Source organism: Petaurus breviceps, unplaced genomic scaffold (assembly GCF_028583685.1).
Source record: "Petaurus breviceps papuanus isolate PSGF00001 unplaced genomic scaffold, PetGlider_PUasm1.0 186, whole genome shotgun sequence".
Classification (NCBI taxonomy): domain Eukaryota; kingdom Metazoa; phylum Chordata; class Mammalia; order Diprotodontia; family Petauridae; genus Petaurus; species Petaurus breviceps.
In genome coordinates, this window is record NW_027185798.1 from 38,426,821 (window position 1) to 38,440,376 (window position 13,556).

Consider the following 13,556-nt stretch of genomic DNA (forward strand, 5'->3'; position numbering starts at 1 on the left):
CTATCTCCTTCAACAGGAGATAATAAATAGAATTTAAAAGTTTTTCACAACTCTAGGTTGTTATAAATATCAATTATTGTACTGTTTTACAATACAGTCCTTCCAATGAATAGTTGGATACTAGGGATACACTTCTCAAGGTTCTTAACACGTACAGACAAATATCTTATGAGAATTAGAATCAGCCTAAGTATTTTGTAAAAGGTCAGGAAAAACTTTACTGAAGAGATACCACCTGAGCCGGGTCCAAAGGGAGGGGTGAATTTCTTTCCACAGATGCAGGTAGGAAGGAGAGAAGGAAATCTATTTGAAACATGGGAAAACCTGTATGTAAATGCTCTTTAGGGGGTAGAGGTTGTATGAAACCAAGTAATATAAACAGCTGCTTATCTGGAACTACTGAAGTGTGTAAAGGGAGAGATACAAGGGCTTGGAAGGTAGAATTATGTGAAACAGTAACAGGTTCTGAGGGACTTTCATCTAAGTGCATGATCTTTGGTGAATGAACCTTATAACAAAGATTTTGACTACCTAGAGACCTTTGTGGCTTACCTGCCCTTGGCTTTGTTCAGCATAGTTCAAGTTTGCAGGTAAGCAAGGTACAGGTAAGAAAGGGCACATCTGTCTACGAAGTAGCATGTGTGTAGACATGTTGCCACTGGCTGGTCTGCTACCAAACACTTCCTGCTTTATGCCTATCTTCATTTATTTAACCCAGATCCTGAACCGGTTAGGACTGAGCTACTAAACCTATGAAGAATTTGTTTGCAGATCCTTAAAGGTGGGCACAGGAGTGAGACCCATGATTATGAAGGTGGGACAGTTGTAACAAAGTTCAGGCATTTTAGACACTTGAACTTATAAACTTGATACTTTCTTTTTTTTTTAAATTTAAATGGCTCTATTTATTTTCCCGTCATGATTTCTCTCACATGCCATACTTGTACAAAGCATAGAGGAGGGTTTGGTTTATAAACGGAAAATCGCAAATGTTCTCTTCAGTGTAAGGGTCAGCTACCAAAGAGCAGATTCCAGAGTAAAGAACCTTCCGACACAGCCCGTCCGGCCGGAGCCCTGGTCTTCATTCTTCTATGCGCAGCAGCTCAATGAAGCTCCAGAGGGCAGCCTCGATGCCCAGCAGCCCCAGGAGGGTCCTGAAGCAGCGGGGGGCGCGCACCACCACCTCCTTCTCGTCCAGGGTCAGGGCTTGCTCTGGGATTTTTGTTAAAAGGTCCAGCTCGGGGGTCACCTTCCCTTCTTCATCTAGGTGCACCCTCCACACGACCACAAGCTTGAATCCAGGCACGCGGGGGCTCTGCAGCACCATCACCTCTGCTGCAGGGCCTCCTGGGAGCTGCACCATGGCGGGATGTTTCTCCTGGAAGTACTGAAACGTCTGTCTGCAGTATTCACACCACTCCAGGAAAAAGTGAAGGCTCCTGAAAAACAGGAAGAGGTCCCGCTTCTCTTCTGTCCGGGCCACAAATCTGCTGAGTTCGCCATGCTCCATGCGCTCCAGGATGATGTTGAGCTCCGTGACAATAGCTGAGGAGCTCTCCTCACTCCGCGTTTCCAGAAGCTAGAACTCCAGCTGAAAGGGCACAGTGTGGTACTCTCCGGCCAGGTGGCCCTTCCGCAGGACTCTCTGCCCATCCTGTGGGCCGCTCCCGCTGCCCCTGGCCAGCTCCAGCTGCGTCAGGGAGTAATCCTTGATCCTGAAGCCCGTGCACTGGGAGAGGAAGGAAAGCCCGAACTCCAGGCGCCCTAGCTGGGTCTCCAGATCCCTCAAAGCCTCCCCGCTGCCCGCTGGAGCTGGCTTGTCGCCTTGGCAGAAGCACCCCTCTGGCTCCGACTCCGCCTCGGGAGCTGGGTCCGGGGCAGCGGCGGGACTCATCCGCTCCAGGCGTCTCCGCAGCCCCCGATCTCACCCCGCAGGGCCCGGAGCTCCTGGTGCTGCTGCTCCTCCCGCTCCCTGTCCATGGCTGGGCAGAGCCGGGCAGGACCAGAGACCAGAGAAGGGCGGGAGAGGCCAACTTGATACTTTCTTAAATTTGATACCTTCTTATAAAATAAGAAACTAATTTTCTTTTTTGCTTTTTGGAATGGGGAAAGCAGGGCAACTGGGGTTAAGTGACACACAGCTAGTGAGTGTTAAGTGTCTGAGACTAGATTTGAACTCAGGTCCTCCTGACTCCAGGTCCAGTGCTCTGTTCACTATGCCATCTAGCTGCCCCCAAACTGATTTTCTTATTCTATATGTAGTCTGTTATTATATCTGTTAAATTGTAAAAAAAAATCTCCAACTAATCTATTCAGTATTTTCTCTTCTACCAAAGTCTAAGACAATATTTATCCCAAAATGTCATTTTTTGAAGGGACAGGTAAAAAGAAATTATCATTTAATTAGTTTTTTCAAGTAACCCAGATTTATTACTTAAAAAATACAAAGCCAAGCTAAGAGCATGTATCGAGAGGGTAAACTTTCTTTCCTGAAACTAAGCCTAACACCTCATACTACCTGCAGGAAGTATTGAAACTTTTTTTAAGCCAAACTTAGTTAAAAATCAATAAACAGTAAATAAAGAACAAAATGAGAAGTTAGAAACTTATTTTCTTATTCTACATGTAGTTTGTTACATCTCTTAAATTTCAAAACTACTCCAACTGTCAGGAGAATATTCTGTCTTGGGTAGCATTCCAATAATCTCTTCCTTTTATTATCAGGTGAGATAGGAAGCTAGAAGTTTTCCTAAGAGGCAGAGGGACTCAGCTCAATCAGGTATGCGGGTTAGAAAACCAATTTCATACTCATGGCAAGGCCACAAGCAAATTACTTCACAACTGTGTACCTTTGCCGATTTATAAACTTCATATATGTGAAAATGTTGACTGGGGATTGATTCTAAGATTGGAATGATAAACCACTGCCAATTTAGTGTCAGGAAGGTCTAAGTTGAGATCCTCTCTCAGACGCTTAATAGTTAAGTGATCCTGGACAAGTCATTGAAATTATTCTCCCTCAGTAAGTCATTTAGCCTATCAACCTCAATTTCTCCATGTGCAAAATGGGGATAATATTAGTACCTACCTCCCAGGGTTGTTGTGAAGATCAAATGAGATAATAACTGTAAAGCATTTAGCACAGTGCCTGGCACCTAGTAGAAACTATATAAATGCCACCTATCATTTTAGCAAAGGGGAAAATTAAGAATTATTCTATTTTTGTCTTTATGTTCCGTGTTCCTAGAATTGCACCTTGTACAGAGTAGACTTTTAATGTTTTCATTAAGTTTAATTGAACTGTGGGATAAACAAGTAACCCATGCTAAGGGTAGATAATAGAATCATACAATTTTACTCAGGGAAAGGTCTCCACAACTAGCTGGAGGCAGAGTGGGGACAGCAGTCTGCCTCCTAAGTCCATTACTATCTACTTTACCATACTGCTTTCTTTTAGACCATCCTCAATTCCCTACTCCGACTCCCATCTCCAATCAGTTAAAAGGCAACAGAACTTATAAAGAATGGTGGCCTTGGAATCAGGAAACCTAGATTCAAATCCAACTTCAGACACTGGGATCCTACAATTGGTATTAGCTCTCTGAGCCTGTTTCATCATCTGTAAAATTGGGATAATTGTGGTTGACTACCTATCTCACAGGATTTGGGTGAGGAAAGGAAACTTAAAGCTACATAAAGATACGATTTATAACTAACCATCTCCTGTTCTACTTTGTTCATATCTAGCTAACCTAAGAGTTCTTAAATGGAGTCTATATATAGTTCTATTTTTAATGCTTTGATAGCTATTTCAATATAGTTGCTTTCGTTTGTAATCCTATGTATTTAAAATGACATGTAAATTCAAGTAATTTTTTAAATCAACTATGTGCCAGGTACTAAGAATATGAATATAGAAGTGGTACAGACTCTTTGCTCAAGGAATTTACATTCTATTGGGGAAATATGTGTTTACAGATAAGTGAATATGGGAATTATATGAAATTGATACAAAGTGATGGGGGCTGGAGCCGAGAGACAACCCAATAGCCCAATCAGGCAAGTGCTATTGAAGTGGAAGAAACATGAGTTCGTTCTTAAAGTGGGCCAGTCCTTCCAGGGATGGAGGACAATTTATGCAAAAGCACAGCCATAGGAGATGAAAGGACCTACTTGTTGCTTCCCAATAAGCAGGCCACAAGCGCTTCGCTGAAGCCAAGAGTGAAAGGAGTAGAATAGTCAGCTCAAACTGAAGCCAAATGTTGAAATGTTTAATGTGAGCATTTACACTTGAAAACTGGCAAACAGCAAATCAGAGCTAGATTTACTGTTTTGTTGGTTGCTTAGAATGAAAAGTGATACAAGAAAATGTTAATAAAATAGATTAAACTTAAAGGTTTAATCTATTTTCGTTCGTGCATCTCCCCTACCTGAGCACGTTGTTTAACATTTCCAGCTCAGCCCTGACATAGGTGCATTGGCTTCACTAGATTACCCATCTGTCACTCACACTCTCACACACACACACACACACACACACACACACACACACACACACAATGAACCCTGCTCTCATTCCTCATAGACACCATCGCTAGAATGTAGGCTCTTTGAGGGCAGGGACCTTGCCTTGGCTAAACTTTGATTCATCTCATGCGCCTAACAAGCCTCCGTGTCTAAGTCGGATTCCGTTTCCATTCGATTTCTGACTCAACCCTAACCCAGGATTCTGCACGTAGACAGGGAGAGGGGCTGGCCTTGGGATTTCATCGGTACTGGGAGCGAAACTCCCTTCATCAATGCAAGTCTGCCACTTATAGTCTTATGAGGGCTGGTGAAGTGACTTGCCCAGGGTCACGCAGTCGGGCGTCTGAGGCAGGACTTGGCGGAAGTGTTAGCCTGGCTTAGGAAGACAAGAACAGGCTCCGACAGGCAGCCGCGGGGAGCGCCACCCCCCCCACACCCAGCACCTACTCGACCGGCCGCACGAAGCCACACGACTCTTCCCGGCACACGAAGAAGCTCTTGCCTTTACTGGGGCCCTCGCGGACTCCGGTTTTCAGAAGGCAAAGGGTCCCTGAGGAGAGAAGGCGACACTGAGGACACTCGGACACAGACCCCGAGGAGGCAGAAGACACTTCTCCTGTTCCTCCTCTCCTCCCTCCGGGCACACACCCACCCGAGTGCTCGGCCCCGAACTCCTCACCGTGATCTGGACACAGAAACCGCTCCATAAGTGCAGCCGAACACCTTCCGCTCTCCTCCGAAGCCGGGTCTAACTGGAGTCAATCAGCCGCCGCGGCTCGGCGTCTTCCGCCATCAGTCGGCCCTTCCTGAGGAACAGCCAATCACACCGGAGGCGGGGCTAAGGAAAGCCAATCAAGATCGCCGGCAGCCTCGACGCTTCGGAAATTTAAAATAAGTAGATTGAATGGTCAGGACAAAAGAATGACGTGGGAGGGAGCCAATAGGAGCAAGGCTCCCTCGTCCTGAAGTCCGATTCAAGAACAGTGGATGCCCGGGAAAAGTCACGTGCGACTGTGGGCTGAGAGTGTACAACTGTGGAGTCCAGTCCCTGGGGCAGTGCGGGAGAGCTTCTCAGTGTCTGCAACAAAACACGGGGCGCTTTCATTTCAGTAGGAGACTGTCTAGTGTCCAAAGCCTAGTGGCGGCGGTGGTGATGATGATAGCATCAACAAAAACAATATCATTAATTATAAGAGGCACGCGTGGCTCCAGCCTCGCTGCCCTGCTCATCTCCCACCTCTGAGCTTTTGCAGGTTGTCCGCCGAACGCTCAATCGCTGCCCCTTTTTAAGGTTCAATTCAAACGATCTGCATCAGACCTTCAAGCTTCCTGAGAGCCTGCCTGACGGCCCCACAGTTCATCTCCCTCCCGGTCCCCCTCCCCATCACCTGGTGTCTGTGCTGTACCTATCTTGAATTTATTTATCTGTGAACAAATATTCCCCCAATAAAATGTAAACTCCTTGAGCAAATGGACTATTGCTGTTCAGTCGTGTGAGACCCTTCATGATCCCATTTGGGGTTTTCTTGCTGGAGATACTGGAGTGGTCTTCAGCTGGTTTGACAGATGAGGAAACTGATTCAAACAGGGTTAAGTGACTTGTCCAGAGTCACACAGCTAGTAAGTGTCTGAGGTTGGATTTGAAATCAGGAAGATGAGTTTTCTTGACTGTGCCACCTAGCTGCCCCAAAGGGATCTGTACTACTTTTGTGTTTGTTTCTCCAGTGCCTGGCACATAGTTAGTATTTGTATTTTATATTTAAATGGTATTTATAAATTAAATATATTTATATTTATTAAATTTATATTTAGGATTGCAAAGCACTTTACACATGTTAACTCATATGATCCTCTCAATAACCTTGTGAAGTAGGTGCTATTACTCTCCCCATTTTACAGATAAGGACACTGAGGGTGAGAGAGGTTAAAAGACTTGCCTAGGGTCATACAACTAGTAGGCATCTGAGGGAGGATTTGAATTTAGAACTTTTCTGAATCCAGATACAGCATTCTATCCACTATGACGCCTAGCTCATAATGCTCATAGATGCTCTCGATTAAGCAAAACTTAGTTGAAAGATTACTCACTGACAAGAATTCTCATTTATTCAAAATTATATGCCTAATTGACCGTATTAGTAACAAAACAAAAAACCTACGATTGCTAGCAATTGACATAGAAAACATGACATTTATTTACCCCTAAAAATCACAGCAATAGATCAACCATTCTTATAAACAATAAATAACCAACTTAATATGGGCAACTATCTATACAATAACACCAAGAACTCCCCCTGTGGGAGTTCTGTGGGATCCTTGAAGGCAGGTGCTAGTTTCTTTGTTTGTTTTGGTTTGTTGTTGCTGTTTGCCTTTGTATCCCTAGTGCTTTGCACAATTTGTGGCACATAGTGGATGCTTAGTAAATGTTAGCTGACTGACAACTAGTATCTGTAACATCTTACATCAGATGCCACAATAAGTTCTAAATTGATCCAGGACCAAAATATATAAATTCATATAAAACTCAAAATGGGAGAAGAAAATACTTTAATAACTATGGATAGGGGAGTAATTCTTAACTAAACAAGGGATAGAAATAACCATAAAAGATAAGATGGATAATTTTGATTACATAAAATTGAAAACATTTTGTACAAGCAAAATCAATTCAGTTAGAATTAAAAAGGAAATAGTTACCAGGTTAAAAAAATTCTTTGCAGCAAATTTCTCTGATAAAGATGTGATATCCAAGATATATTGGGAACTGATTATATATATATATGTATATACATACATACATACACATATATGTGTATATGCTCATAGATAGACATACAAAGACATACACAAGAGTCATTTCCCAAAAAGTAAGTGATCAAACAAGCCACTAAGTGGTACTGACAGAATTCTAATAAAACTGTCCCCAGCCCCAATATTCTAACTTCCTTATGGGCCCCACAGAATAGCAGGCAGGTCTTGATTTAACCACACAATCTGGCTTTAACCATACTTCAGGCCCCCAGACCCAATATAGCCACTATCACTAGTTAACTACTGCCCTCAGATCCAATTCACATATTTGAACAGGTGTGTTTTTGTTCTTAACCACAATCACATCATCCATCTAGCCCAAGACAAGAGCACAATAGCTGTCTATCTTGACCAGACAAGACCACAATAGCTAGCCAATTGGAGGGCAACATGACTAGAACATTTAACCAAGGAACTGTAGAAGGGACCCCTCCTCCATTACCTAATCCCTTAACAAACTCCTACTGCCCTTTTAATATTAATCATATTCCTAAATTGTATGTAAACTTTGATTGTATAATCAGCGTCATATTCTCTATAAAATTGTATGTCTTGCCTTACTGAAGTTGCTAATTCCTCCAGGGGACTTAGCCACTCACCAGAGCATGAAACTATAATAAATCTTTCCAACTGGCTCTGTTGGAGTCCACTCAAGTCTGAAATTCTTTAGAGACATCCCACTGCAACTCTACATGAAACCCCAACAGTACCAAAGGCTGCTAGGTATGTCAGTGGATAGAATACTAGACCTGGAGTCAGAAAGTCCTAAGTTCAAATCCTACCTCTGGGGCCACTAGGTGGTTCACTGAATAGAGCACGGGCCCTGGAGTCAGAAGGACCTGAGTTCAAATGAGATAATACTTGTAAAGTTCTTGGCACATAGTAGACACTTAGTAAAAGGTTTATTCTCTCCCCTTACTCCCCCATCTAGGCAGCTAGTTAGCATAGTAAATAGAATGCTGTTCCTGAAATCAGGGAGATCTAGATTCAAATCCTGTCCCCAGACACTAATGAATTGTGTGATCATGGCAAGTGACTTCAACTATCAAGTACACCTATTTACAATGTTGTGATGAGAAACAAGTGAAACAATATATACAAAGAGTTTGATAAACCTTAAGGCCTTATATAAACATTACCTATTATCATTATCTCTTGGCAGAGAGGTAGGAGGATTGCATATAAAATTGTGATTCTCTATTATATACAGTTTTGTTGTTTTTTAAAGTACATAATTCAGCATATTAGTCTCAAAGCTGTTTTGCTTATTCATGTCTCCCTTTGGACTTCCTTTTGTCCCTTTCTCTGAATTAAAGAAAAAACTTCATTGATGCTGCTTACTTTAATTTTTTTTTTGTTATATAACTATCACTGTACCCTCTCTCACTCAGCACCTCCCCCCCCCCAAAAAAAAAAGTCTTCTATTTTTACCAAAGAGTGCGGTCCAGCAAAGGAAATCCACACATTAGTCATATCTAAGATTGTATGTCTCGTTCTGTATCTCTAGCACATCACCTTTCTGTCAAGAGGTGGAAAGCATATTTCAGTCTTCTGATTGTTCATTGTATTGATCAGAATTCTCAAGCCTTTCACAGTTGCTATTTTTATAATGTTTTATTTTGTAAATTTCTCTCTTAGTTCTGCTCACTTAACTCTGCATCAGTTCAAACAAGTCTTGCTGGCTTCTCTGAACCAATTCCTTTAATAATTTCTTATGGTGAAATAATTTTCCACTAATCCATACATTATAATTTATAGTGTGGTTATTATTACAATATTGATGTTATCACAATTCAATCAAATTTAAAATATAAATCATATTTAGTTAAATTACATTTTTAAGATTATCATAATTTTTCAGCCTTTCCCTAGTTTATGAAGACTCCCTACTTTCCAGTTCTTTGCTAGAACAAAAAAAATTCTGTTTCTTTTAATATTGGTGCCTTCCTTCTTTCTATTATCTTTTTGGGACTTTTATTAAATTTAATAGATTTTTTAAATAAAACTATGTCAAAGTTCATAGTTTTGTATGTAATCCTCTTTTTCATTCTTGTTTATATACTGAAATGTTTATGTTTGTGGATGATTTTTAATGTTAAAAATAATTTGAACAAATGATTTTTGGTTCATCTGGACATCTAGACCTCCCATTCTTTTTATTTTTTTTTTTTATTAATTTGTTTGTTTTCTTTTAGTTTACAGGATTCAATTCCACAATTCCTTGAGTTTCACATTTTGTCCCCCTCCCTCCCCTCCCCACCCATGGCGACTTATAGTCAAGTATAGGATCTGTAAATATTTTCACATTATACATTAGTCAGGTTATAAGGACGGATTGTACCAGCTGGAATGAAAAATGGTAAAAAGGACATAAAACCAAATAAAAGAAGGAAAAAGATCAGGTATTTTGCTTCCACCTGGATATAAACTTAGTTCTTTCTAGTTTTTTCTCTGGATGCACATATTTCTCTCCATCATGAGTCTTTTGGGATTGACTTATACCACTGCATTGCTGAGAAGAGTCCAGTCTATCAAAGTTGGTCATCACACATATGTTGTGTCTGTAATTGTGTACAAATTTTTCCTGGTTCTACTCTTCTCACTCAGCATCAGTTCTTTTAAGCCTCTCCAGGTAAATATGAAGACCGTCTGCTCCTTGTTTCTTATAGCACAATAGTATTCCATAACATGCATATACCACAACTTGTTCAGCCATTCCCCAATTGATGGGTACCCCCTTAATTTCCAATTCTTTGCTACCACAAAAAGAGCTGCTATAAACATCTTTGTACATATGGGTCTTTCTCTCATTTCTATGATCTCTTTGGGATATAACCCTAGGAGTGGTATTGCTGGATCAAAGGGTATGAAAGTATTTATAGCCCTTTGGGCATAATTCCAGATTGCTCTCCAGAAAGGCTGGATCAGTTCACAACTCCACCATTAGTGTTCCAATTTGCCCACATCCTCTCCAGCATTTGTCATTTTCCTGTTTTGTCATCTTAGCCAATCTGACTGGTGAGATGTGGTACCTCAGAGTTGTTTTGATTTGCATTTCTCTAATCAATAGTGAATTAGAGCATTTCTTCATGTGCTTATAGATAGCTTTAATTTCTTTCTCTGAAAACTGCCTGTTCATATCCTTTGACCATTTATCAATTGGGGAATCCTCCCATTCTTTTTTCTTTTCTTTCTTTTTTTTTTTAGGCCTCCATTCTTTAATGGCTGTAATCTTTAATAATTGTTTCCTAGACATAACTTCCTAGTTTTTACTTCTGTGGCAAAATGAACAATGTTGCAACAGTTACAATGCTTTCTGTGATATATCATCTGTAGACTCTATGTGTATTATATGCATAAAGATATACTTTTGCCTATTTTTAGAACAATTTGGAATTATGCGAATAAAACGAATAAAAAATTCATATTCTTTGACCCAGAGATTCTACCACTAGGCATTTACTGCAAAGAGGTCATTGACAAGAAGAAAGTCCTCATATTCTCGAAAATATAGTAACCATTTTTGTGAAAAAAAAAAAAAAAAAAAGAATTGGAAACAAAGTAGCTATCCTTTGACAGGGAATGGCTAAGCAAATTGCAGCTCTTGAATGTAATAGAATGGTACTATGATATAAGAAATGACAGATACGATCAACACTGAGAAGCATGGAAAAACTTAAATGATCAGATGAAGAGTGTAAGTAAGCAGGGCCAAGAAATCAATACACAATGACTACACCCACCCCACTCCTTTGCAGAGGCAGGAGGTCTGTAGGTATGGAACATCACTTATATTTTCAGACTTTTTCAATGAATAGAACAGTTTTGTTGAGTACCCCCCCCAGATTTTCTCTAAAATATTTTTTAAAATAAAAATAAAATAAATAATTTAAAATAAAATAAATTAATAATTTTCAAATAAAATTTTGTTTTCTTTAAATTTTTTTTGTTACATAGAATGGAATGGCTCTCTGAGAAGGTTAGGGAAAGGATACTGGAAGAAATTTTAATTTTATAAAATTAGAAAATATGAATAAAATTTATTTTTAAGAAATATGGTTTTGATTTTTAGAATTTTGTAACTGCAAGTACTATCATTCCTCACTTGGAAGACTGTAAGGGAATCTTATTGTGTTATTTGCTATAGATATATGCAATGCCCTATTAATAAATAAGGCTTTGTTAGGATCTGAGTGTATTGGAAGTTTCTTTTTCCCCTGTGGAATCTGAGTTAGCATTTCATACGTAGAATCTCAAAGGAAAAACGAAATAAAAACATAAGTACCTCTAAGGAGGTACTTTGGTTCCTCACTTGAAAGAATAACCCAAGGCCTTCAAGATTCAGCTCAGGTGCTACTTTCTTCATGAGATTTTTCCCTGATCCCCCACCCTCTAAGGTTACCTTCCATCTACTCTGTATCTATCTCATACATACCTATGTGGGTGCATGTTGTCTCCTTTATTAAAAGATAAGCTCCTTGAGGGCAGAGCCTGTTTTTTTCTTTTTTTACTTTTTATTTGTATCCCTTGTACCCAGCATAGTGCTCAGCATATAGTAAAGTCTTAATAAATGTTTGATTGATTGAATCTCCTGATTCTTGCCAGATAATTGGTATCTATTCCAAAAATATGACTATTTCCCCCTTTGCCCCTAAAACCATCCAAGAATTTTCTTCCCAGTGATAATTTCTATAGATAAAGTGTCTATCTGGGCCCAGACAGCCCCATAGCACCTATATCAAAGATAAGACTTTTATATCCCCCTTGAGTAAATCAGGAAATATTCTACTTTCATATTCCTCAATTACTGGACTCATAGATCCAAAAATGTTGATCTGAAATGTATCAATATATAAGATCTTGCTCTACCAGTCACTGTCTTGTAACCTCTAAAAATCAATGCAATAAACTTCTTTACTTTTTTTTTTTTTGCTATTTGGAGGGGGGAAGGGAGGGCAATTGAGGTTAAGTGACTTGCCCAAGGTCACACGGCTAGTAAGTGTTAAAGATCTGAGACTGAATTTGAACTCAGGTCCTCCTGACTCCAGCGTTGGTGCTCTTTATTCACTGCACCACCTAGCCACCCCCAAGTCAATAAACCTTTACTGACCATCTAATATTTGTCAGGCATTGTGCCAAGCCCATTGTGTCAGCCCATTGTGCCAAGAAAGGCAAAAATAATCCCTGACCTCAAAGATCTCACAGTCTAATGGGAGAGATGACTATGTACAGATAAGATGCCTACAGGGTAAATCAGGGATATTTTCAGAGGAAAGGCATTTAAGGGAGACCACGAGAGGCTTCTTGCAGATGGTAGAATTTTAACTGTGACTTGAAGGAAGTCAGGGAATCCAGGGGGTAGAGATGAAGAAGAATGGAATTCCAGGTCAGTGAAAATACCCCACATCTCTAGATGGAATATCCTGTTCAAGGAAGAGGAAGGTCAGTGTCACAGCATTATAGCATATATGGAAGATAATAAAGCATAAGATAACTAGAAGGTTAGGAAGGGATTAGATTCTAAAGGACTTTGAGAATTAAACAGAGGATTTTATATTTGACCCTCTAGGTAATAGGAAAAAGCTAGAGTTTATTGAGCATGGGGTGCATGGGTAACATGGTCAGAACTGTTCTTGAGGAGAGACTTGAGGTCAGATGTTGCAATAGTCCAGGGTAGTGAGGTGATGAGAGTCTGTACCCATCTGCTTGCAGGGTCAGAGGAGAGAGAATATGACAGGTGTCATGAAGGTAGAAACAACAAGGCTTGACCATTGATTGGACATGGGGAGGGGGGTGAGAGAGTGAGAAGTTGAGGATGACACATAGATTATGAGTCTGACTGGGAGGATGGCACTACCTTGGAGAGTAATAAAGAAGCTTTCAGAAAGAAGGAAAAATTTTCAGGGAAAAGTGGTGAGTTCAGTTTTGGACATGTTGGGTTTAAGGACATTCAGTTGGAAATGTACAGTAGGCAGCTGAAGAAGCACCTACTACATGACTGAGACATCTCCTTACATCAGAGATGACATCTTTCTGATATAAAGGAAGCCATCTTTGGAACTGGTTTATACCACTGGTATTTAACAATACCCCATTTAGAGAACTCTAAGGTCTGACTTCCATCTCCAGTCTTCCTGAGGCCTTGGTTGGCTTTTTAAAATATCTTTTAATAGATCTTCACTGGTCACATAAATATTGTGTGTATATCTCCTTTT

The 13,556-nt window shown here is 40.3% G+C and overlaps 1 protein-coding gene and 1 pseudogene across 1 annotated transcript in view; both read right to left on the reverse strand.

The window, feature by feature from the left end:
* The window catches only part of TTF2 (transcription termination factor 2), a 63,089-nt gene extending 57,158 nt beyond the window's left edge, over nt 1-5,931 (reverse strand). The window contains exons 1-2 of the mRNA XM_069090245.1: nt 5,207-5,931; nt 4,975-5,077 (exon numbers count right to left, since the gene is read on the reverse strand). Of these exons, the coding sequence (XP_068946346.1) occupies nt 4,975-5,077; nt 5,207-5,234 (131 nt within the window). The 5' untranslated portion in view covers nt 5,235-5,931. The remainder of the gene's footprint in view (nt 1-4,974; nt 5,078-5,206) is intronic.
* Nucleotides 874-4,968, reverse strand: LOC138162803 (centromere protein P pseudogene; annotated as a pseudogene).
* Nucleotides 5,932-13,556: the final 7,625 nt, after the last annotated feature.